Source organism: Sorex fumeus, unplaced genomic scaffold, assembly GCF_029834395.1.
Source record: "Sorex fumeus unplaced genomic scaffold, SorFum_2.1 ptg000093l, whole genome shotgun sequence".
NCBI lineage: Eukaryota > Metazoa > Chordata > Mammalia > Eulipotyphla > Soricidae > Sorex > Sorex fumeus.
Genome location: NW_026606150.1, coordinates 8736308 through 8762300, shown reverse-complemented (window position 1 = coordinate 8762300; position 25993 = coordinate 8736308). Strand labels below are relative to the sequence as shown.

Genomic DNA, 25993 nt, shown 5'->3' with positions numbered 1-25993 from the left:
GTCCCCACTGGTCCCAGGGTCTTGCCCGGAGGATGGAACAGCCAGCAGGTCCCGCTCGGCCCTCACACGAGCAGGTGGACAGTGGCGAGCAGGCAGAGCTGGACTACCGGGACCTGCGCTTCCACCGGCCTCCTGGAGCCGAGACCCAGGGCTCCTGCCCGCGCTGTCCACCTCTGCTGTTCCTCCGGCTGATCCCACCCTGTCCGCCTGTCTTGTCTAGAAGCCAGCAGGCAGGGGCATCTCGGGCTGGGGCCAGCCAGGCCCGCAGAGGTGTGGTCGCAGGGGGCGGGGTGCCAGGGCTGCCGGCAGGACCTGTTGGTCCATCATGGAAAGTAACATCCGGCCGCACCCTGGGGCTGAGTCAGGCAGGCCAGCGGCCTCAGGCAGTGAGGCGACAGGAAGGGTGGGTGTCTGGGCCTTGGGGCAGCCCCCACAGGCAGGGCTGATCTCCAGGTCAGTGCTGGGGTGGAGAGCACCTCGGTTGACAGCTGCCCAGGCGCAGAGGAAGCAGGCGCTGGGCCGGGAGCACCAGGAGCCAGTGGCGGCTCAGTGCCCAGAGCCACCTGTCTGTCTCCTGGCAATGGCCAGCGAGGGCTGGCGGGCTCTGGAGGAAGGAAGCCGCGTTTCCTGGCAGGCCCGTCCGAAGTCCAGGGCCACTGTGGCTTTGGGGCCCCGGCCAGCCTGCGAGCTGCGCCCCCTGGCGGATGTCCCGACCTGCTAGGCTTGTGGGCAGACGGGAGTCAAGGGCCTAGTCCCCTGGGAGCCCAATTTTAAGTGGAACTGCCTTAATCTGGGCTAGCTTTGGGGAACTCGCCACGCATCACAGGCCCAGCCAGCCCCACAGTCCTGCTCCCACCAGCTGGCAGTGGCTGGCCCTGCCCTTCTCCGAGCTGGGGGCCAGGCCCGGGCGAGAACAGAGGGCACTAACTAGCCTTGCTCGCGGCTTACCTGGGCTCATCCCCGGCACCATGCACTGCCCCCAGGAGTGAGCCTGAGCACCGCCAGGTGGGCGGGCAGGGTTCCCTGAGCCCTCGGAAGGGGCATGGCGAGAGGCCGGGGGGAGGACCGGGCGAGCCCCGGGGCAGTCCCAGGCCTGCCGAGCACTCCTGCCCAGGGAAACCAGGAGTCCTGCCCCCGCGGCACTGGGGGCAGCCCCAGGATGGTCCAGCCAGTTCCCACACTCCCACAGCCCCTGAAGGTGACTCCCCAGTCTCAAGCTTCCCAGGCCTCCCACCCACTTCCTGCCAATTAGCTGCCAATTACCACCTCACTGGCTCTGCTCACAGCAAACACCTCTGGGGCAGGGCAGGCAGGGGCGGGCACAGCCCACCCCTCAGAGTCAGGCTTCCCTCCCAGGGGCGGGCAGAACTCTCCAGTGGGAAGGGAAGCCCTGCTGCAGGGAGCAGGCTGGCGGCCCAGTGGGTCTTCCAAAGGGTTCCCCAAGGCTCGCTGGGAGTTTGGCCCTCGCCAAACCCATAACTAAGCCCTGAGCACCCCTGGGTAAGGCCCCCGAACAGGACAGAAAGGGCAGCGTCTGCAGTCGAGGGCCAGGTGGGTGGTCCCGTGGGTGCTTGCAGCCATAAAAGCTTCCTGAAGTCTCCTGGGTTTAAGCCCTGGGCAGAGCTGGAAGGTAGCTCCGGAGTCCCTGGGAGTCCCTGGGGTGTGGCCCCACATCCAGATGCTGCCCTGAAGCCAAGTGGGAAAGGGGGACGGGCAGGGAGGCCATGAAGGGCCCAGCCAGGCTTGAGCATGGTTCCCCCCACGGGGCAGGCAGGGACCCAGCACCCCGGCCAGGGAGGGCGCCCTGAGCACCCCTGGGGCTCAGCCCCCAGAGACAGACCACGCCCTGCTCACGTTCCACAACTTTAATAGAATACTCTAACTATTCTGTACAAATGGAAACACGGTCTGTTACAAATGGGTGAGCCGGGCAGCCTCGCCCCGCCCAGACACAGCGGGACGGGACGCGCGCAGGGACCCGGCTGGCCACGCTCCCCCAGTCCCGTCTTCACAGCCAGACAAGCCCGATGCGGCCCGAGCCCGCACAAGCAGAAAGCGATAAATAAATACGAGGAGCCTCGCCCTGGGACAGGGCCAGGAGACCCCCGCGAGGCTGGGCGCCTCCCCGGTGGAGGCGGCTCGAGTCCACCAGCTGGTCGGGCCGTGAGGCCTGCGGCTACTCCCACACGGTCTACGGGCCCCGGGCAGGGGCTGGGGAGGCCCGAGTTGCAGCCTGGCCGGGGCGGGGCTGCCGTCAACCTCCTGTTTCTGAAATGCACTGAAGCCGTCACTGTACAGGTTAAGCAAAATAACCGAGAGAAAGGAAAGGCGAGAGTAAAACCATGCACTTGACAACGAGGCTCGCCGGCCGGCGTCCCCCGCGCTGCGGCGGCTCACTGCTGCTTGCACTCCGAGGGCTGGCTGGGCTCCTTCTGCAAGACACACGCCGTCAGAAACCGCGCCTTCCGCTCACGCCCACAGCCCCCAGAACACAAGTGACAGCAGAGCCGACGCCGCCGTGCTCCCTGGGCCACCTCGGGCTGGCCGGGCGCGACGCCCCCGGCTCAGCGGGACAAGGTGCCTCAGGTGAGCTGCCAGCGCTGTGTGCTGGGCCAACACCCAGGGACGTGGAGCCGGCGCGTGGCACGCCGACACGAGACTCGAGCCCCTTCCCTGCAAGCCCACGGCGAAGACGGAGATGAGGAACGAACGTGCAGGACTCGGGGCCAGAACAAGGGTACAGGGAGGTGTCGGCCTTGGTCCCTGACATCCCCAGAGCTGGCCGGGGGTACTCCCGAGAAGGGAGCCCGACACCGCTGGGTGCGGCGAGCACAGAAATGAGAAAAGGCTGTGCGACACAGAGTGGCCAGGGCCGGGCGCGATGGGACACTGCTCACAGCTCTCTGGGGGCCACACCACGGGTGCTCAGGTCTTACTCCTGGCCGGGCGCGGGGACCATGTGGGGTGTCAGGGACGGCACCCGGGCTCCATGTGCTTCCCACTAGGGGAAACTGGCATGGGGGGCCCTCAGGGAAAACAGGCAGGGGACATGAGGGGACACCGCCCTGTTTCCCCAGGTGGAAGCCCAGGGAAGGGGCTTTGCTCTGCCGGGCAGGAGCAACGCAGCGGCCCCTCAGCCGGGCACAGAGCAGCTGCGCCCACGGCCCAAAGCAAGCGGGGGCGGGGTCTGGGACTGGCCATGCCCCCACAGGACCCCTGACACGGGCCACCGGGAATACACATGTCCACTCCAGACTCCCGGGACGGCTCTCATTCCGGCCCGGTCCAACAGAGAGCAGCTCAGCCCGGGGTGAGCACTGAGGGGGAGTCCAGAACGGGAGGTGGCAAGGCCTCCAATGGAGCCAGGCTCACCATCGGCCCACCCCAAATACTCACCTTGGGGTTCACCTCCGCGTCCTCCTCCTCTTCTCCCTCCTCATCACCTTCCAATTCCTGTGAGGCAGGAGAACCAGCTGAGTGTGGAGCCGGGGCCCCCGTGGGGTTCACTAGCCAGACAGTGAAGGAGGCAGGGCCTCCCGAGACTCATCCCTGCCACCCACCGCGGCCGAGTCACCCCTGGACACTTGGGAACTTTCTGGCTCCCCTCTGGGAGAGAAACCCTCAAGCAGCAGAACACTGAAAGAGCACATCTCACTAACTCTTTGAGGGCCCATCACCGGACACTCAGGCCGGGACAGGCAGCTCAAGGAGCATGGTTCCCCCACCCCGTCCTGAGCACTGCTGACCCCCAAACCAAAAGTCACAACAGCCAACAGTCTGGTGATTAGCACAGCGCCACGGGGTGAGGGACGGGGCAGCACTCGCCCTGCTCACAACGCGGACCCTGGTCCACTCCCAGGTCAGCGAGGGCAACAGGGCCCCTCTCCTGTCTCCACGGCAAGGGCAGAACCTGCCCGCCCACCCCGGGGAACGCGGACAGCCCTGGAAAGCCGCTTACCTCCTCTTCTCCTTCCTCACCTTCTTCAAACTGCAAAGAGGAGAATGTGGTCAGGCTCGGACAGGCGACAGCGACCGGCCCAGACCCGCCCATCAGGTCTCTGCAGCCAGCCCAGCTGTTACGCTGCCGACAGAGACCTGAGAGAAAGGCACGGGACAGACACGGCTAGCTGCCCCTGCCTGGAAATAGCCCAACTAAGCCCCACTGCTGCGTTAGTGCGCAACACACAGGATCCCAGTATCGTGCTCTGCCCTGGACGCAGAAGAGGCATCCGCAGGGATCGGGGAACTTGTCTTGCAAGTGGCCGTCCTGGGTTTGATCCCCAGCACCACGTAGCACCACGTACGACCCGTACGCGCTGGCAGCAGCTGGCCCGGGCACAGAGCCAGGAGGAGCCCCGTGCACCGCAGGGTGCGGGCCCCACAGCACCCAGACAGGCACCCGCACTCGGCTGCAGCGCCCCCAGCTCCCGACAGACACACTGGCTCTGGTAACCGCATGCTCACAGCAGGCCCAGCTCCCCACCGGCTTCGGCACGGGGGACCGTTCCCATGGCACTGGGAGGGGCGTGGCCAGCCCACGTAGCTGCGCCCGCAGTACCCGCCCCGACCCCCGGCCTCGCTGGCACAGGTGAAGGTGTGGGGGCACAAGCAGCTCTCCAGAGACATGGACCCCGAAACCTGCCCGGGGTGATGGGGAACCCTCTCGGGAGACTGGGGCTGCTGCTCAGGCCCCCTAGTTCTCAGCACGAGCTGGCAGGGCTGAGAGGTGCCACCCTGGGCATGATCTTCCTTGTGCCTAGAAGCCACCAAGTGCACAAATGTGACAGAAAGGGCAGCCCTGGGTCACTCCAGGGGGCTTGTCTCTGGACAGGTCAACACCCTGGCATCACTGAGCTGGCCGCGCAGGAAAACCGTCTGAGCTGGCCGGAGTGCTGACCTCTGCCTGCACGTCCCGAGCAGCTGGGGTGGCCCCCCACTCCCCCCGGGCACACTCAGGCGTACGTACGTTGTCGTCGTCCTCGATGGCCTCCCCTGTGAAGTAGAGCACGGCGCGGGGCACGATCCGCTCGCGGAAGAAGTGGCCGATCTCAAAGTCCGAGGCCAGCGTGAACTCTGAGTCTTCGTCCTGCGGGCATAGCCGGTGAGTGCAGCACGAGCCCGGCACCCCGCCCACCTCCCCAGAAGCCCCAGCGAGCCCCCTGCCTCCCGGCCACAGCTACTCGGGGCAGCGGGTCCCAACAAGGACACAGCCTTACCAGTGACTCTCCGTCCCCAGAGGCTGCAAGAGAAAAGAGGAGACGGTCAGCGCACAGCCGGCCTGCCATGCTCTGCGTGTCAGGGAAAGGAGACACACGGGGACAGTCCTCGTGGACGGGCTGTGGTGGCCTGCAGTCCCTCAGCTGACCTGGCCTTCCTGTCAGCGATCCCTTCTGGGGGGAAGGCCACATTCTCTTGCCCTCACCTCCCCTTTGGGGACTGGCTCAGGAGCCACAGTGACTGCTGGGTAGCAGCTTTCAAGAAACCACGAGGAACGAACGTGAGTCCGATGCAAACTGTGTTGCCAGGAGAGGCCAAAAGTGGCCCTGGCGGGTGAGGCAGGTCACCACAGACTCCAGTTTCCCCTTCCCCACCCGCCAAACCTCGGGCTGCAAAGCTCTCAACTCAGTCCCACTGAAGCGCGCTACTGTTTAAAACCCAGGATTTGAGTGTGTTTGGTTTCTTGGGCCACACCGGCTGGACCCAGGGGACCGTATGAGGGGATCAATCTGGGGTCAGCTGTGTGCGAGGCAAGTGCCCGGCCTGATGTACCACTGTGGCAGTGCCAAGCGATCTCCCAGCATGCAGCTGACCTTGGTCCATCCAAGCCATCACCCACGGGAGCCACCAGGGGTGAGCCCGGAGCACTGCCAGGTATGACCCCAGAAAAAAGAAAAAAGGCACAGCTCCCCACAAATTAATCTACTAACCAGCAGAGAGAGGCCCTACAAAACCCAGCGGTCCAAAGGGGTCGGCTCCAAAACACTACAAAGGTCAGCCAAGACTTAACGAGTAATTTACTCTGCAAAACTGCCATTACTAATTCCAACCTCGTCCTTGTTTCGTAACTGAGGACCCAAAGGATGAAGTCCAACTCAGGATCCTGCCCTCACAAACTACCGGAAAGGCAGCGCTGGGCCCGTCTGTAAGCAAGAAGTCCAGAAACACCAGGAACCCAAGGACAGGGGCAGCCGCAGGGGGCAGCAGGGGGACGGGGGCCGGAGGGGCCGCAGGGGGCAGCGGGGAGACAGTGGGGGTTGGGTGCAGGAGGGGCGGCTCAGGGCCTGGCAGGCCAGGCCCGCGTGTGGGGGCCCCCAGTGGGCCTGTCTGGCCGCCACACACGCACCTTTGAGCGGGCTGAAGAAGTTGAAGAAGGAGTCGTTGGGCACCTGCTTGGTGATGGTGCGGACGGTGCCCCGGCCCTTGTGCTTCTGCTTCTTCTTGATGGTCTTCACGGTGACGTTCTTGCCCTTCTTCCAGTCGATGCTGCACCTGCGGGCGGCAGCGAGCGTCACTAGAGGGCCACGTGCCCGTGAAGCCACCGAAGGCCAGATGCCTCCCGAGACCCCAGAGGCATCTGCAGAGGGCCCCTGAGACCCAGGCACAGGATGGTCACGAGCCTGTCACCTGCGTGCCTGCAGCCACCACCCGCACATCCAGGACCTCCGGGCAGCAGAGCGTGGCCACTCCAGGCTGTGGGCCCTGTGGGCCGGGAGCAAGGCCTGCGTTCTGGCCCTGGATCCCAGGAAGCACGACTGCACCCCCAGACCCTGCCGCGGCACCTGCCCGATACCAGGCGCTTCCTCAGGGCCCAGTCCTGGGAGAGGCGGAGCACCCGGCACCTGCACGCACCCACTGAGAGGACTTCCATCAAGCAGGGGAGAGGATCCCAGCCCGCAGGCCATCCCTGCCGCAGACGCACCAGGGCCCCGGGGCCAGTCATGGGAACACCCCATCCACAGGCCGTCAGACGGCTGCTCCGCTCATTCCCCCGGCACCGGGCCCGGCCCAGCCACGACGTCTGGGTGACCATGACCGTTTCCTAGCACAAGCAAATGCCAGCAATAGAATCACTGTCCTGCACACCTTCTCTACTGGGCTTCAAGAGGCAAGACTTTCCTTTCTTAACCTAGTTTCTACCTTGCACGTGGAGTCTTAAGGCGTTTCCTGCTTGGATTCAGAACGAGGCGTTGAAATGTCCTTACCCGTCACAGTCGACTATTTCGGGGCCTTCAAAGGAAAAGGGGTCAGTCTTATCCGGCTCCGACTTCATCTTGTACGTCTTCGTCAGGACTGAGTTGGTGAAGTAGTCATTGGGCTCAAAGTGGAACTCTAATACAAAAGACTAAAGATAAAACTCGGGTGAGCACCACTTAACATCCAGGAGGACGCAGCCTGACCAAGGGGACGCGCTCAGTGTGACTTCCCGAGCCGCGGAACCCGCTCTCCTCTCAACGCCAACTCGGGCTGCATCACTGCTGGAGAGCCCCACTGGCGGGCGAGAGTCGAGAGCAGGAGGAGGACACTACACTACACTGCCCAGCCCAGCCCAGCCCAGCCCAGCCCAGCCCAGCCCAGCCTGGCCCGGCCCTAAGTGGGGAGCAGGGCTGGGGTGCCCAAAGCGAAGCCAGGCCGTCCCGTCCTTCACCCCCCAACCCCTGCAGGTTCAGAGCGTGCGTGGCAGGGAAGGGGACCAAGAACACCTAGGGAGCAGAGTCCCCAGACCAAGAGGCAAGCAAGAGTCACGCTTGTGAACAGTCAAGCGGAAGAACGAAGCATGCCCTTCCTGGGCACACGCATGGATCAGGAGCGCCGCCAGGGCCGTGGGCACACGGGCACCCCGTGAGGGCTGTGTGCCAGGAGGCCGCGACAGTGCTACGGCTGTCCCGTCCTGTGGCGCGCCTGCCGAGGACACGCAGACAGACGCACGGCCGCGTTTCCTGGCCGTGTTCCCCAGCGCCACAGGAAGCTGCCCAGAGAGCAGGGCCAGAGGGGGGAGGCGGGGCCGCGGGGTTCTGACAGGCCCAAAGGCCAGCCTGCTTCCAGAAGGGTCAGCAGCAGGACCCGGCCACAGGTCCTGCCCTTAGCAAGAGCGGCAATGGGGGAGACAGGCGCAGGGGCCGAGCCCAGCACCCATGTCCCACACCCTCTCCTCCGTCCCATCCGACTCCCCCGCCTCCTCGCAGACCAACACGCTGTTTCCCTCAGGGCCCAGAGTGACCGATACCCTGAGCTACGAGGCGAGGGAAGCGGGCCCGGGAGTGAGTCCTGGGGCTATCCCTGACCATGGTCAGTTGTGACCGGGACAGGAGGAGCACGGGCACCGAGGCTGCAGTTTCACTAAGGGTGAAGGCTGGGAAGCCCCCGGTGCTGCGGCCCCCGTTCCAGGAGAGGGAGCAAGTGAGAGCAAGGTCTCCCAGAAAGGGGCCCGGGACATGCCAGGGGAGGCCGAGCCCCGAGCACATGCCACGCCCAGGAGAACACTCGGGAAGAGGCAGGCACAGGCGGGGCGGCCCTGCCCCTGCGCGCCCGGAGCTGTCCCCAGGGCCTCAGTCCGAGAGCCCAAATGGGTCAGTCGGACTCGGGCCTCTGGACTTGCTGTGGCACTGGAATGGAACCCACTTGCCACGGCAGACTGCAGGTCACGAACAGTGCTGGGCGTGAAAGGGGGAGGCGAGCCACCGGGCGCCCAGGCTTGTCGGCAGCGCGGACTTCCCGGGCCCCCGTGCCCCCTGGAAGAGCCCTCTCAGTGCCCGCTGCCCTGCCCGTCAGAAGGGCAGCGAGGACTTACCATGGGCTGCCCGGGGTCAGAGAACTTGACCTTGATGTCCTGCAGGTGCTTCAGGATAGGCTCGTCATACTCCTGTTGGGAGACAAAGAGGGTCCCAGGTCTGTTGCGGCCGCGTGTGTCCTGGGCACGGCTGACTCGCAGAAGCCACCCCGACTGGCTCATCACCAGCACAAGGATGGCTGCGAGCCAGCCTCGCAGGCTGGCCTGAACCCCCGCTCACACGGCCCGACGCCCCAACAGATGACGGGCAGTCTGGCCCAGTTCAGCTAAGCCTGCAGACCCTGGACAAGCCGATGCCTCAACGCTGCCCCAGGCAACCCGACATGCCCGGCGGGCCGTGCCCACTGGCTCTGGCCCAGAGCCTGGGCTGTCTCTCTGCACCTTCACCACCTCACGTGTAAACAAAGTTCAGACAAGAAAGCAGGTTATGGGGGCCAAGGTGACCGAGGAAAGGGCGGGTGGGGAGGGCACCTGCTGGGCACAAGGCCACCAGGTTAAGCGGGAACCCCAAACCCGAGCAGGAGTGGCCCTCCCCCATCCCGAGAATTATGGGGGGCCTTCACGCGGCCGTCAGTCTGGCGGGGGCTGAGCAACGCCCCCAGCCCAGACCACCAGGGACCGAATCACGAAGGGCTGTGCCAACTGTGGAGCGCCATGTCCGCCCGAGGAACCCCGCACTGTGCAGGCGTTGGAGCAGGTCTCGGCGTGAGCAGTGGAAAATGCTGGCGAGACGCTCCATGACTGCAGCCAGCTCCTGGCACCCCAGCCAGAAGCCAACCTGCCGGAACTCTCGGGCTCTCAGGCAGTCGGGCACGGCCACTGTCCCCACCTCCCTGCACTTCCGGAAGCCCAGGCCATCACACACACCCAACGCCGCCACCCAGTTAAGAACTGCACGTCTAGAGTGACTCTCAAACTCTACGGCACTGACAAACCAGGAGCAGCCCACCAGGTAGGGTGGGATGAAAGGCACAAGGCGCCAACCCCCACTGACAATACAGACACAGAAGGCCGGACCTGCAACACCTTGGTGATCGCTCCCAGAGACCTAATGGCATCACGGAGAGATGCATTATTCACTAACTGAGCTGTCCCCAGGGCCTCAGTCCGAGAGCCCAAATGGGTCAGTCAGTCTCGGGCCTCTGGACTTGCTGTGGCACTGGAATGGAACCCGCTTGCCACGGCAGACTGCAGGTCACGAACAGTGCTGGGCGTGAAGGGGGCAGGCGAGCCACCGGGCGCCCAGGCTCCCCGGAAGCGCCCTCTCAGTGCCCGCTGCCCTGCCCGTTTTCTTCTAAGGAAAGTTTTTTGTTATTCTTTTAGCAAATTATTTATAACAAGCAATATAAAATAAATTACTGAGGGCCTGTTAAGGGGACAGGTTTAAAGGGTGGTTGGGAAAATGAGAGATAATGGTGCTGGGATTGGTGTTGGAATATTGAATGCCCGTAACAAATCATCATGAGTTTATGTAAAGTGCAAGGGGGAAAAATGCTGACAAGCCAATGAGACTTTGGGCAAGGCCTATTTCTGAATTCCAGAAACTCTGTGTAGGAAAAGGAAATTTGCTATCTTTTATGTGACCTATTATTTTTATTACAGAAAACCTAAAATCCATGACAAATACAGAAAGAACAGCTACCCTCTGATTTCCACACAGCCCTTCACGGGAACTCGGATCGTGCAGCTAGCTAAGCTGCACAACCAAACCCTGAGGGGAGACAGGGAGACGAGGCGGGAACCTGCGCACAGAGAGGCCGTCAGTCCCATGGGGGCTTCGCCTGCAGCCCAGGCAGCCCTGCTCACTCGGCAGAAGATGGGGCGGGTGGAAGGGTCCTGAATCTACCTGGCAGGCTTTCCAGGAGAGGCGGCAAACATTTCATGGACGCGACCCCAACTACGGTGCCCCGCGGTGGCTGGGGCTCGCGCTGCCGGCCTGAGTGCTGAGGAGGAAGATGGCCTCTGGGGAAAGCCCGTGGGCAGGGCGCTTGCCTTGCACAAGGCCAACCTGGGTTTGATCCCCAGCACCCTATTTGGTTCCGAGCAGTGGCAGAACGATTCCTGAGTGCAAGCCAGAAGTGAGTCCTGAGTGCCACCGAGTGTGACCCACCCCCTCCAAAATACACGACTGGGGGCTGGAGTGATAGCACCACGGGTAGGGCGTTTGCCTTGCACGAGGCCAACCGGGTTTGATTCCTGGCATCCCATATGGTCCCCTGAGCACCACCAGGCGTAATTCCTGAGTGCAGAGCCAGGAGTAACCCCTGTGCACTGCCAGGTGTGACCCAAAAAGCAAAAAAAACCCCCCAAAACTAGAGACACACCTGTGACCGGAGTGACAGTACAGTGGTGGGGTGTTTGCCTGGCACGCGGCCGGGGTTCAATCTCCGACACCCACACGGTCCCCTGGGAACCGCTGGGTGTGGCTCCCAAACCAAGACCACAGGACATTCCATCCACAGGCCCTGCCGGCGCCCAGGAGCATTCACACGGACGATGCTCGCGCTCACCTGGACCAACTCACTGAGCATGTCCACGTTTCTGAAGATGGTGAACCAGAACTCGGGGATGCCCCTGGGGTTGGGCTCCTCTGCCTCCGCCGCTTCCTTCTCCGCTATGACGACTTTGTTTTTCACATCTCCCTTAGAGTTAAAAAGAAGAACCAGGAGAAATCCACAAGTGCACCCAACAACCTCCCAGACCACCGGAACTGACTCCTCCCCAGGCAGCAGCCTCCCCTCCGAACCGGCACCGGAGACCACGGTGCGCACGTCCAGGGCCTTGACGAGACGCCAACGCCACGTGCCCGTGTGGACAGATGGGGACAGGGACCGGGCAGTAGCATGCCCAAATGGACAGACAGGGACCGGAACTGGGCAGTCAGCGTGCCTGTGTGGATGGACGGGGACAGGGACACACGCCGATAAGGTTCTGCGCGCCGCCTGTGCAGCAATGAGGTGCCGGCTGCCTCTTGAGGCACGACCCGCCCGCCTCAAGCCGGGAGCAGCTCTCTAGGCCAGTGCTGAGGCGGGATACGTGGAGACCCAGGTTTAAGCCTGACTCCACAGCCCACCGACTCCAGACTGGAGCCACCCCATGCCCCCAAACTAAAAACAAAACCCACCCCCAGCCCAGGGGCCACTCACAGCCAGCTTGTCCTCCTCTTCGTTCTCACTGTGCCACTCTGACTCGGCGTCCGTGGGCTCCACGTCCCCAGTGATGAATTCCCTTCTCTAAGTGACAAGGAGACCAGAGGTAGTGCATCATCCCGAACCCCAGAGACGCTTGCGAGTAACATCGACCTCAATGGGATCTATGAGCCCTTTTATTTCAGGGCTTAAAGAATGAGACTCCGGGGCCAGAGCAACAATACTGCGGGGAGGGTGCTTGCCTTCTAGGCAGACCCGGGTTCGATCCCGGCATCCATATGGTTCCCGAGCCAGAGACGGAACCCTAGGAACAGAGCCAACCCCTGAGCACAGCCAACTGTGGCTCCAGAAGCCAGACAAGAAAAGGAACAAGACTCAACAATTTGGGGCTGGAGCAATAGCACAGTGGGTAGGGCGTTTGCCTTGCACACGGCCGACCCGGGTTTGATTCCCAGCATCCCATATGGTCCCCTGAGCACCACCAGGGTTGATTCCTGAGTGCATGAGCCAGGAGGAACCCCCGTTGCAAAACCAAGTGTGACCCAAAAAGCAAAAAAAAAAAAAAAAAAAAAAAAAGACTCAACAGTCTGCTGGGTGAATCTGAACGAGCGACACAGGCGAATTCCCTACCTTGTCGAAGAGAGGCTGGTACAAAGCCGCGTACTTCCTTTCCAAGTCGTGAACTTCTTCGTAGAACTTGGCTTCTATATGAGCACACTTGACCTGAAGCTGTTTCAATGCATTAATTCTTCTTTTTACTGCTTTAGGTAAACTAAGAAGAAAACACAAACAAAACATCCACACGCCTGAAAAAGAACACTTCATACTTATTGTTTTCTGGGCCACGTCTGGCAGCGCTCAGGGCGTCCTCGTGGCAGATTCGGGGGACTGGACACGGAGCTGGGAACAAACCCCAGTCAGCTGTGTGCAAGGCCAGTGTCTGAGCACGCCACTGCCCGTCCGATCCCCATCTTCATCTTTGTTAACGTCGATTCTCCAAGTACTGTGAGGAGCCCCACAAGCTTCACTAATAAAGTCAAGTTCACATCAAACGTACAACCTAGCTATGAAGACACTCCTAAACACCACTGAACACAGAAACACCAGAAGAACAAAAGGGGTAACGAAGGGTAGGGAAAGCTAGACAGGTGACTCACGAGAAACACAAAAGGAGATTTAAGGTCACAAAACAGCTAAAAGAACACAGACCTGTGTGGCCCAGGCAAGCTCCAAGCACTGCACCAGACCGCCGGCTCACCACGGGCCGAGCTTTATGAGGTGCCAGGAGCGGCCCCCCAGGTCGGGTAAGGCTACGGGCAAACGAGCCACAGACTGGCCGCACGTTTCATGGGGCTCAGCAGAGCCTATACTCAGCCTCTGGAGACCCTTCTGGGCCCCAGTGAGACCCTTCTTCCAGCAAACAAGAACCCTGGGTGCTTCCAGCAGGTGTGACCACAACCCCCAACAAAATTCCACCTAAGGGACAAACGAGAAGTGTGGGCTGAGGAGCAAGGAGGGAGGGAGGCATCCCTGGAGGTGGGCGGGGTACGGGAGCACACCCAAGTGTGAAACACGCATACGGGTTCTGAAGAAAGCAGCCACTGTTCAAGTGACCGTTGAAGAAATTTTAAAAACCATGGGAGCTGGAGGACATTTGCCTTCCACACGACCAACCCAGGTTGGATCCCGGCATCCCATATGGTCCCCGAGGACTGCTAGCAGTAATTCCTGAATGCAGAGGCAGGAATAACCCCCTGAGCATTGCTGGGTACGATCCAAAACCAACAAAATCTCCCAGCCCTGCCTTGGGTGCCTTTGCAGCCAGTTTGAGATTTTGCAGTTAACTGAGAAATCACAAGAAAACTGATTTTAGGGCCTGGAAGATGTTAGAGCAGGGAAGGCGCTTGCAGACTGGACTTGATCCCCAGCACCTCACCCTGTCCCCAGCCCGCCCAGCTGGGGACATCCCTAAATGCAGTCAGGAGTAAGCCCCAGGCACCAAACCCAAACTCAACAAAGGAAAACCCTCCACTGATCTGTTTCCCAGCCCCTGGCCCCAGGCTGCTAACTCAGCACAGACCCGGAGGCCAGCAGAGCCAGCAATGTGTGCAGGCCGCCTTCTCCCCGGCACACAGAAGAGCTTTAGAAACTGCTGGTTTACACTGCAGAAAGCCCTGGAAGAGCCTGGAATCCCAGAGCTCATCAAATCCAGGGTCACGTGGGGTCAAAGTCCCCCGCTAAACCTCCGCAGCAGTGTCTGTCTGGGACTGGGGGGAGGTGGGCCAATGCACTTCCTTTCTGCATGGGGTACAGGCAGCACTGGCGTCCCTGCCCCCAGAGGCACACAGAGCACACCCAACCCGGAGCTCAGGGTCCCACAGAGCTGCCCACCCCCTCCCCTGTGGCCAATGCTGCCCTGTCTGCCCAGTTTCATAGCCAGAGTCGGAAACCGCCCTGACCGAACCTCCCCATTCTCCTGGCCCCTGCACCTCACCACTGGCCTCCCCCATCCCCCGCACCTCGGGCGCCCAGCCCTGCCCCGCCTGGCCCAAAGGGGCTTCCCTAGGTCTGGAGGTGGCGGTGCTTCCGCCTCCGTCTGCAATGTCCTCCACCTGCCACAGGATGGCGCCCTGCCCGCACCTGTCTCGGCATCACCCTGCAACACACCACACCCACTTCCTTCTGGCATACTCACGTCTCAATGTAGCTTGAAGGCGTGTGGGAGACCGTGTCCAGTCGCTCCTGCAGCGCCGCCAACACCTGGGGGTTCTGCATCACCTGATCTGTGAGCTTTTCTATGGAGAGAGAGAGCAGCACCGCTCACAGGCTGCCGAGAGCAAGGCGTCCCGCCTACCCAGCAGCTTGGCTCAGCAACCGAAGTCTAGCCACGGCAAGGGGCTCCTTAGGAACTGTAGGATAACACCGGTTTGTCCCTTCTCCCTTGCCACAGGGAGCTTAGGTTACACGCATCACAGTGCTCTGAGTCACTGCCAGCCCTCTGTATTTATCTGTCAACTCTTTTCTGTGCTCTCCTCCCTAGCCAATTAATCAGCTTTTCCCCCTAGTCAGATTCTGTTAGCTTAGATCAGATCCTTCTTAGGACACTGAACTGGTAAGTTACAGTCTCCTACATAGTTTACCTTAAAGCAATGTCCTCTCTGTATGGACACAGGAAGACAGTTAATATTTTGTTTTTGTAACTTGGGAGTTGATTGACTCCGAATAATATTTATTCCTGGGCATCTGCTTTCTTGACTCAGTTGCCCTTAGTTTCTAGCACACCAAAAGCAGGATCCCGACAAGGGACTGAATGGACCCAGGGCAAGCTGTGAGCTACCCTGGCATCGAAATGGGCCTGGCCAAAGCGCCATAATACGCAACTATAAGCTGAGGGCATGATCATGGACAAATGCTGCCACGATCCAAAAGTAATGACGAGACTAGAACCCTGCTGGGGTTAGTTAGACTAACTTGGCCTGAGGACTGTGGTCTGGAATATATAGTGAGATGTCCTCAGGAAGAACCAAACTGTACGTTTCTATCTCTTGCTGTGCTCATCATACAGAATGGCATTGCTAGAAATATTAGATTTACTACAACCATCTAAGTGGATTACTAGCTAAGGAAAGAACACACCCTCACTGGGATCCCACCTTGAGCGGATCTCCTAGTAATCTGGGGTAATCTCTTTAGATGAGATTTTATCCTTGAGTTAATCTCCTGGAGCAGTGGTCTTTACGTGATTGCTATATAAACGGAGACTGTAAGATAGGAGGGAGCCTGGGCTCGCAGAAGGGGAGTGGAGATTGGAACAAACTACAATTGATAGCGACCAGCCTGGCCCCCGGGGTGGGGGAAGCAGCCCGACACGACCAAATGCAGGCAGCAAGAGAAAGAGCACTGCTGGCCTTCTGAAAACACACAAAGAACATGTCTCAAAAGGATTCAAACGGGGTCGGAGCGATAGGACAGCAGGTAGGGCAATGGCCTCGCACAGGCTGCCCTGGGTTCGACCCCCAGTCAGCGATCCCCTGCCGTAGGAGGATCAGGGGACAAGAGGTGCTCAGGCAGGGGACGCTGGGCAGGGAGGCATCTGCCTGCACAAAGCTGATGACACAAAGAGTCCCTTTCACTAATCACTGATCTTCCTCAGGATTCCTCGTCCCGGTCAATGTTCCCAGCGCAAGGGCCTGTCTGCACACGCTCCCCAAACTCCTCTCTCAAATGCAGGGGACTGACCTGTATTACTTGCATTTTTTGCAGCTTCCACAGAATCCGAAGGAGCACCATCTGAAAAACTGAAACAGGGTGAAAGGCTCAGAGGCGTCCCTGGGGAGGGCTGTCAGACTCAGGGAGTGACAAGGGTGACCTGAGAGATTTTTTTTTTCTCTTGCCATTGGACACAGGCCCACAGCGGCTGCGCAAGGTGCCAGTCTCGAAAACCAACTTCACCCAAATAGCTGTAGCATCAGGGATGCCGAGAAACACGTCCCTTCACCAGAAGCCAAGGCTCACGTGCGAGTGGGTCGGGGGCTGCACTGAGCTAACAGCTATGTCTCACCACAGGCCTATGAGCACGGTCGCCCGTGGGACCTCACTGGGGACAGAGGCTGACACGCCAGCAGGGCAAAAGGCCAACATCACATCAGGGGGCGGAAGCATGCCACAGGTGGCATCAGGAGCAGAGCATACAGCCCCGAGCACTGTGGGTCGAGCCCCTTCCCACCCCGAACAGCAAACCCAGGAAGTGAACTCTGCCTCAGACTGGGTCGTGGCCTGACAGCTGGGCTGCACCCTCACACCCAGAGCAAAGCAGGCTCCGCAATGGCCTTGTGTCTGCAAACAGCGTCACCCGGCGGAGACAGGACAGCAGGGAGGACATCTGCCCTGCACAATGCTGGCTCGGGTTTGACCCCCCGCGTCCCGTCTGATTCCCCTGAGCAGCGCCAGGAGTGACCCTGAACATTGCCAGATGTGGCCCAAATCCCTTCTCCCAGAAGTGCCACCAGCCAGAACCCCCCACCCCGCCGGAGAAAGGCCTTCTGGCTTACCTGTTATCTGCCATCTGAATGTTTTTAGCTCCTATAAATTAAGAGAGAGAGAACATTGAGCATTACTTAGCATCAGAATTGTGAAAAGATGACAGTGGCTCGCGATTTCTCTAGATTCCATTTTCTCTTTTAGAAGATAGAACCTAATCTAACGCCAGCTTCTCTCTCACGGGGCATCAGTTACTGGGAAACAAACACGGGTCCAAACAGCACCCCACGCCCCACACCGCCATTCGGTGCCCATTCAGGATCCGTGCAATGCACTCTGCACTCTGAGAGAAAGTTCCCCTGGCAGCCCGGCTTTCCAGGCACACTCGGGGGCCCCTCCAGGAACTTTCATGACATCTCCAATGACACTTCCTGGCCTCTCCCTACGCCGGCCACTCCACTCACTCAGCCTCCACCTGCCCGGCCCCACACGGCTGCTGCCTCAGGCAGGATTCTGCAGTCCCCCAGCCCCCTGGGAAACCCTCCGTGGAGACAGTGAAAATGCCCACCCCGACCTACCACACGGGTGCAGCAGGGGCTGAAGGAACGTTCCCCCGCCCCCCCCCACGTTGAGGGGCCGCCTTCCTGTGACTGACGCACCCCATGCCACACCCAGAGACGGAGAGCACTCAACTGACACTGCAGAACCATGCCGTTTCATCACATCTGGTGACCTGATGATAAAGCACTTAAGCTAAACTCAAAATTCTCAAAACAAAACACTGGTGGTATCAGAACAGGAACAAAAAACAAAATAACTTTTTTTTTGCTTTTTGTGTCACTCCTGGTGATGCACAGGGGTTACTCCTGGCTCTGCACTCAGGAATTACCCCTGATGGAGCTCATATGGGATGCTGGGAATCAAACCTGGGTCGGCCACGTGCAAGGCAAACACCCTACTCGCTGTCCTATTGCTCCAGCCCCCAAAATAAGTCTAAACAAGAAAGAAAAAATAATGCTGAGAGACCAAAGAGATGCCTCATGGGCCAGAATCAACAGCACAGTGGTAAGGCGTTTGCTTGCCTTGCACGGAGCAGACCTGGTTTAAATCCCCAGCACCGACCCCCAAATTAAACTTAAAAATAGGGGCTGGAATAAAAGCACAGCGGGAAGGGTGTTTACCTTGCACGTGGCCAACCCGGGTTCGATTCCCAGCATCCCATATGGTCCCCTGAGCACCGCCAGGAGTAACCCCTGTGCATCGCCAGGTGTGACCCCCCAAATAAATTGAAAAATAAAATCCCTGGCACCCCATATGGCCCCCCAAGCCTCACCTATAGTGATCCCTGAGCACAGAGCCAGGACTGAATCCTGAGCACTGCTGAGTGTGGCAACAACACCAAGCAGGAGATGCCTCAAAGGCTGGGGCCTGACTTCCTCACGGAGGGCCTAGGGGCAAGGGGCGGGTGAAGGACAGGCGGGGCTTGTCCTGTTCTGCTGGTGCTTCGGGTCTCTTTGTTTTGGCTTCTGGGGCTGCATCTAGTAGTGCGCAGGGGCATCACTTCCTACCCGCCAGCCCGTTTCCTGATGCAGAACCTAGAAAGCCCCTGTGAGGCCGGGATGGACACTCCCACAGGGCAGCGGCCTCATGGAGCGGCCACTCCAGGCAGGAAACCAAGCCAGCCCGTGGCTTCCAGCCTGCCCCACTCATGCAGGCACTGAGTGGGTTCACCATGAGGCCCGCGAATGCACTGCTGAGACGAGGCGTTGGGGTGGGGTCACAGGCCCCTTCCCCGCGACGACAGGGAGCAGGGGCTACCTGGGGCGTATCCAGGCTGAGAAAGCACCTTAACCTCGGGGCTCTCTGCTGGGTCCCGGAAACTAATGCAGTTTGGTGACAAAAACAAGCTGGAGTGTCAGGCTTCATCACTGTAAACTTACTTTTTTGCTGCTGGTGGTGGTGTCAGTGGCAACTTATTCCAACATCTCTATTTACTCCTGTCTTCTCCCTCTGCTTCTCCCCCTGCTTCTCCCCCCCCCCCATGCTATTTCACACTCGATCCCTCTTCATACTTCTTCTCGACCCCTCTCCATCCTTCTTCTCTAAACTTACTTTTTTTGGGGTTTTTCTCCTGGCGCGGGGACCATATGGGATGTTGGGAATGGAGCCTGGGTCGGCCACGTGTGAGGAAACACCCTATTCCGGGCTAGAGCAAGAGCTCAGCGGGGAGGGCGTTTGCCTTGCACGCGGCCGACCCAGGTTTGATTCCCAGCATCCCATGTGGGCCCCTAAGCACCACCAGGGGTTATTTCTGAGTGCAGAGCCAGGAGTAAGACCTGTGTATCGCCAGGTGTGACCCTCCCCCCCAAATACACCCTATTTCTGTGCTACGGCTCTGGCCCACCAGAAACTTACATTTTATCTGGCAAGCCACACCGCTGCCAAAATGCTCTCCTGAACACTTCCCTGCTATCTTACCGGCAGTCTCTTTCCATGAAAACTATGTTGCTTCACTAAGAAAAAGTTACATGGAACAATCAAACTTGCAGGTTTGAAAAATAAGTACCAGGGGCTGGAGTGATAGCACAGCGGGTAGGGCGTTTGCCTTGCACGCTGCCGACCCGGGTTCGATTCCCAGCATCCCATATGGTCCCCTGAACACCGTCAGGGATAATTCCCGAGTGGAGAGCCAGGAGTAACCCCTGTGCATCGCCAGGTGTGACCCAAAAAAGCAAAAAAAAAAAAAAAAAAAAAGAAAGGAAAAGAAGTACCAACACAGGAATGTTGAGACGCCGACTAGACGATTTCACTTCTTTTTTCGAACCTACTACTGCTGGTGGTGCTCAGGGATCACGCCTGGCGGGGGCCACAGAGGGCGAACCTGAACCCCACTCCTCAGCTCTGTCCTACACTGTCAAAACCATGACCGGACAGCCCTAAATCTCCAGGCTCTTCCCATTTCTACAAGGAAAACACACTCAAAGGTGCAAGGCATCTTAAGCAAAGAGCCTGCAGAGAGGCGCTGGAGAACAGAGGGGCCCTTGACCGGAACCAGGACTGGGATGTAGGCGCGGTCAGAACCGGCCTGACTGGTAGGGCCAAAGCCCGGCTTGGATTCCCCCCCACCCCCGCCCGCACTGCAAACCCCAAAAGCCTTGGGTTTCCCCCGTTTCCTGGCGTAGGGGTGACCCCCAGCAGCGCCGAGAGCGCTCCCGGCTTTGTGCTGGGGTTGGTGGTGCCCACGAGCCTCGCCCACGCAGCTCTCAGGATGCTCAACACAAACCAATCTACTTCCACTTCCAAAGCTGGAACCACAGGAAACCCCACCGTAACGTCAGTAAACGTTCCGCATCCGTTTTCCGACGCCTCGCAGAACTATCTCTAAATTCATTTACCACCTACTCCCAAAATTGCGCCCACAGGTGAAAGTATTACATTTTTAGCTGATTTTCTAGCGCAACTTTATTTCTTCCTCTGGAGGAGAGTGTAAACACAGGCCTCTGCCACCACAAACCCTGCAGGGGGGTTTCCCCCAGTTGGGGCAGCGCATCTGGAGTGTAAGGAGAAGCCTGTCTTCGAGGTCATGTTCTCTTCCCCGCCAGCTAAGTACTGAACTCTATTTCTGATTTTTTCAGGAGAGGGGTGTTGGGGCACACTCAGAGATGCTTCAAGTCTTACCCCTGGCTCTGCACTCAGGAATTCCTGGCAGTGCTCAGGGGACCATACGGGGTCCCGGGGATCAAACCTGGGTCGGCCATATACAAGGCAAATGCCCTACTCACTTTACTGCCTTTCTGGCCTCCAGTTTGCTTTCTTTCTGGTTTGGGGGTCATACCCAGCGGTGCTCAGGGGACCTATGGGGTGCCTGAGATCAAACCCAGGTCAGCTGTGTCAAAGGCAAGCACCCTACCTGAAACGATTGCCTGCATGCAGTCTGGAGCAAGCCCTGAGCACCACTGGTTGTGATCCAAAAACCCAAAGATAATATAGATTAAAATTTAAGAAATCCCAACTTTTGCTTGTATACATTTAACATGTGATTAGAGTGACTCATTCCATTTTTATTTTTTTGGTTTCAGGTTAACACCCGGCTCAGGATTACCCTGCTCTGAGTGAGCTCAGGGATCACTCCTGGGTCAGATGCATGCAAGGCAAGCACCTTACCTGCTGTGCTATCGCTCCAGCCCCAGGAACTGGGCTGCTTTGTTTTGGGGTCTCACCTCGCAGTGCTCAGGGGCCAGAGGGAGTGCCGGGATCAGACCTGACCTGGGCGGTCACTCGCGAGGCAAAGAAAGGCCCTCCCTGCCGTACTCTCTCAGGTCCCTAAACTGGGCTACTTCTGAGACAACAAAAGACAAGTTAGGGAATATTCTCAACCTTCAGGTAATCCATTTTTTATATATGGATCATCTGTCTTCCGTCCAAGCTCCTCAGTGCCTTTTCTGGAGCTAATGAGTGATGAAAGTCAAATGCAATCCAGACTTTACAGTTTCCCTAGTTCCAGATTCCTACCCACTCGGGGAGGCAGTTCCTGTGCGCAGCGGGCAGCCACTGCGGGCACATAAACACAGCGCCCAGGGCGAAGTGACGGCAGGTCCTGGGGCTCAGACCCAAGCCCCGGGAGCACCAGATCTTAAGTTCTGGCTGACGACCACACCACACCTACTTGGGAGGAGATCGAGGTTACCCCCCCAACCCCACGCAGCACACCAGGCCGAGCACGAAGCCCGGAGCTGCTCTTCACCTCATCGTGCCCCAACAGGGAGTCTGTATTTAGTGGAGCAGAGGGTTCAGCTTGATTCTGGTGAATTCAATAGGCCAGCAGGTAAGCAAAGGTATCTTCAATGAAAAGCCAGCAAATTTAGGGGTGGGGGGCTCCCAGCTGGTGCTCAGGCCACCTAAGGTGCCGCTCCAGGACCAAGATTGGCTCCCAAACCTGGCGGTGCGGGGCAGGGCTGGGACAGGCAGGGCAGCACAAGGTGGCAGGACTGAACCTGGAGCCCTAACCCCTGCACCATCTCTCTAAATTTACAAGACAATGAAACAAGTTTTTGCAATAATTAAAACGTTCTCCTTCATTTAGCAACTGAAAGAATTATCTGGGGCCCTAAACTCAGGTAGTCCTGAAATTGTGCTCCAACTGATTTCAGTCATTTATACCCACCCCCCTTTTACTCCCGTCATTTATGCTGTAAAGCACTTGCCCTGCATGTGGTGAACTATGGTGAAGGCAGGTTCAATCCTCGGCCTCCCAGATGATCCCCCAGTACCGCCAGGAGTAACTGCTGAGAGCAGAGCCCGGAGTAATCCCTGAGCACTGCCAAGTATGGCCCCCAAACAAACAAAATGCAGAGTGGGGGCTGGAGGGCAGTAGAGCAGTGAAGGCACTTGCCTTGCATGCGGCCAACCCAGGTTCAATCCCCAGAGCCCTCCAGGAGTGACCCCAAGAAAGTCCTGAGCACCGCCAGGCGTGGCCCACTGTCAAGATGAAGCTGCTTGCCAGCTTGCCTGGCACCACAGTCCTGGCTCCACGATCCAGGCGCTGCCAAGGGTTCCCCAGAGCAGAGGTGGCCCTGGGCACTACTGGGTATGGTCACAAGAACAACAGGTACACACTATACACACACACACACACACAACTACATATGCAGATACACACAGACGTGGACACACGCACACACGGAAAGCTTCCCATCAGCACGTCAACACAATCTGAGTGAGACACCTCTCTTTCCCACTGGGGTCCGTGGGCTGGAGCCTCGCACTCAGCCCAGCTCCTGCAGACACGGTGCTCACCTCCAAGCTGCCTGTGCATCACCAGACAGAGGCCCCAGGCACCTGACAGGAGAAACCACTGCCCATCCACACGTCCACCAGGCCAGGAGGTCCTCCACTGGCCACTTCTCCCTCCACTTCCTTCACTCCATGGTCATTAGCATATGACTGAGTGAGGCAAACATCTGAGCATTTCCTAAGCCTATACTCCAAGGCCCTGTCACTGCGCAGTTCCTTCCCTCTCTCAAAGGCACCCCATCACCTTTCCGGGGCCCACAACTATGCGTGGCACAGGAAGGACATCCAAGAGTGCTGCAGAGCATTTTGGGAGAAAGTAATCTTTCTGCTTCCAACTGCATTCTCACAAGTGTTCCACGCAGATAAAAGCACTGCAGGCGGGCGGGAGATAGCACAGCCACTGGGGCGCTTGCCTTGCACTAGGCTGCCTGGGTGTGAGCCCTGCACCCTGGGTCACCGAGAGCCCACCCCCGCGGAGCCCCAAACCAAACCAGAAGGTACAGCTCAGCCTTCGACCACAAAATTTGTTTCTGAACAGGCTTTTGGAATAATAGTAACTACAACAACTGCTCCATACTCTTTTCGAGAGCCCAGGCCTGGGGAAGGTAGCTCAGAGGACTGCAGCACTGCTGGCTCTGCACTACATCGAAGCACTCCCTGAACAGCCCGGGCCAGCAGGGAGCTCACTACTATCTACGCAGGCAGGAGGCCCTGGTCCCACCCGCAGGGTTCCCTGAGCACATCCAGAAGCAACCCCCAAGCAAAGAGCCAGGGGCAGCCCTGAGCACTGCTAGACGCGTCCCAAAATTAAAAACTAAAACCATAAGTCACAAGAGTTGGGCTCGCAGGAGGACGTTTAAGGCCACACAACAGTCAAGATGGAAGGCACAGGTCACAAAGCAATCCTGTGTAGTTTTTTTTTTTTAACAGCAAGAACATACCGCCTGGGGTCGAGAGTGTAGGGAGCTTGCCTAGCACGCAGCTGATGTGGGTCCGATTTCTGGCACCCCTTACGGTCCCCCAAGCCTCGAGGAGTGGGCCCTGAGCACCACGGGGGTGACGACAAAACCACGAAATAAGAGAAAATGCTGAAGAATGGAACAGGCGCCCATTCTCCCTGAGCACGGTCTCTCGCGGTCCCTGCGATCATCTCTCCACTCCGGAGCCCGTATTTCCCCTTTCCTCTCACACAAGTTTCATTCAATAAAATCTTGCTTCGCACACACAGACCGAAATGGGGAATTCTCACTACCTCTGACTAAGGTTTTTCAGTTGCTCAGTATTCAAAGACAGGTCTCCAAAAGCATCATATGCGTTAGCAGTACCTACTCAGGAGAGAAACAGGCTACAGGGGGAGGCGGGGGGCAGACCCGGTTCCCTCGCTGGCGTCCCGTAGGGTCCCCAGCCCCGCCGGGAGGATTCCCGAGAACAGAGCCAGGAGTCAGCCCAGTGTGCCGCTAGTGCTGCCCAGAGCGAGAAAAGAAAAAAACAAAGAGAAGAAACAAGCTGGAAAGTAAGCGAAGGCCAGGGGGGCAATTTCCTGCCCCACTTCCGGCCTTATCTGACACTTTCCGCTTCTCCGCTCGGCCTGCTCAGAACAGCCAAACGAGGCCCATCTTTCTTACTCGAGACCCAGCTGCAGTTCCCAGCCTCAGCTGCAGTTCCCAGCCAGGTGCTGCAGATCGCGGGTTCCAGATAGTTCGCTCAGGGAAGGTCTTGGGAAGTTAGAGCACCTTCCCGCCCAGGGCTCTTCTTCCAAAACAAAGATAACGAGGTCACCCGCGGCGAAATTTCTGCAAGTCAAAAGGGAGCTTACAAAAAAAAAAAAGAAGTTTCAAACAACTTTACCCTTGCCGGCAGCAGAGAGGAAAACACACAGTTGTAAAAGAGATTCCTTTTAGTAACAGTATTGCAAACCAAAAAATAAAAAATAAAAAAAGAAAGTTCCTCCAAGGCAGGCTGGAGAGAGGCCTGGGCCAGGAGGCGGGAAGTGGACGCCGGTGATCAGAGAGCAAGCGCTGGAGTAAGGAGTAACTGCATGAGAGCGCGCTGGAGTAACTGCTCGGGAGAGCCCTGGAGTAAGGAGTAACTGCACGGGAGAGCGCTGGAGTAAGGAGTAACTGCACGGGAGAGCCCTAGAGTAAGGAGTAACTGCACGGGAGAGCCCTAGAGTAAGGAGTAACTGCATGGGAGAGCGCTGGAGTAAGGAGTAACTGCACGGGAGAGCCCTAGAGTAAGGAGTAACTGCATGGGAGAGCCCTAGAGTAAGGAGTAACTGCACGGGAGAGCGCTGGAGTAAGGAGTAACTGCACGGGAGAGCGCTGGAGTAAGGAGTAACTGCACGGGAGAGCGCTGGAGTAAGGAGTAACTGCATGGGAGAGCCCTAGAGTAAGGAGTAACTGCACGTCTGGAACGCGATCCAATAACTTTGCGACCGTGCGGTCCACGCACGATTCGATTTTTAAAAAGGGGGTAAAAAACAAATAAAATAAAAGGAGAGGCAGCCAGGGACGGCGGGCGTGACGGCGAGCACCCGACAGCCCGGGCGCACACAGCGCGAAGACGCGCCTCGCTCGGCTCTGACTGACTGACTGACTGACTGACTAACTGACGGACTCGCTCCCTCCCATTCCCCACCCGCGTTTGGGGAGGGGGCCGCGCGCCGCAGCCTCGGCCGGGGGCCACGTGGTGGTGCGGGCGGGCGGGCGGGCGGGCGCCGGGCGCCCCGTCCTCCGCCCGGGGGGGGCAGCCGAGGTCACGTCCTCGCGGCGCCGCGTCCGTGGGTCGCGCGGCCCAACCGCCCCCGCGGGGCCGGGGGGCGGCCGGGCCCAGGCGCCCACGCCGAGGGCGGCCCGCGCGACGGGGGTCGCCGCGCCCGGCCCCGCGGCCGCCGTCCCGCCGGGTCACCTTGGCGGCGGGCGGGCGGGCGGGCGGGCGGGCGGGGGTCCCGGCCACCACCCCGCGCGCCCCCCGGCGCGAACAAAGGGCGCGCGGCGGCCGCACGCGCCGCCCCTCAGCGCGGCCCCGGCCCGGCGGGCGGGCGCGGCCTCCGACCCCGGGCGCGGACCCCGCCCGCCCGCCCGCCCGCCCGCGCCGCCGCCGCCGCCCGAGCCGCCGGCCCGGCCCAGCCCGGCCCGCCCCGGCCCGCGCGCCCGCCCGTTACCCGCTCGGAGCCGCGCGTCCGCTCCTCACGCCTCCTGCCGCACTGGCGGTGGTGCCTGCGCTCGCTCCGGGGGCTGCGCCGCCGTGGCCGCCAACAACGCGGCCGCCCATTGGCCGGCGC

The 25993-nt window shown here is 59.5% G+C and overlaps 1 protein-coding gene and 2 non-coding genes across 3 annotated transcripts; all 3 read right to left on the bottom strand.

Moving 5' to 3' along the window:
- Positions 1-1916: 1916 nt before the first annotated feature.
- NAP1L4 (nucleosome assembly protein 1 like 4) lies at positions 1917-25993 on the bottom strand. Its single transcript, XM_056132022.1, has 15 exons — positions 25874-25993; positions 16989-17019; positions 16177-16235; positions 14633-14732; positions 12568-12709; positions 11935-12021; positions 11299-11430; positions 8789-8860; positions 7203-7342; positions 6344-6489; positions 5217-5239; positions 4967-5086; positions 3959-3988; positions 3397-3453; positions 1917-2432 (listed from the first exon to the last, which is right to left on the bottom strand). Exons 2-15 carry the CDS (start codon positions 17000-17002, stop codon positions 2394-2396), a joined length of 1161 nt encoding a protein of 386 aa, XP_055987997.1. The 5' UTR covers positions 17003-17019; positions 25874-25993; the 3' UTR covers positions 1917-2393.
- On the bottom strand, positions 8531-8654 carry LOC130040084 (small nucleolar RNA SNORA54). The gene has a single exon (XR_008794981.1). It is a non-coding gene; the product is annotated as a small nucleolar RNA SNORA54 (small nucleolar RNA).
- Positions 9875-9998, bottom strand: LOC130040085 (small nucleolar RNA SNORA54). Its single transcript, XR_008794982.1, has one exon. It is a non-coding gene; the product is annotated as a small nucleolar RNA SNORA54 (small nucleolar RNA).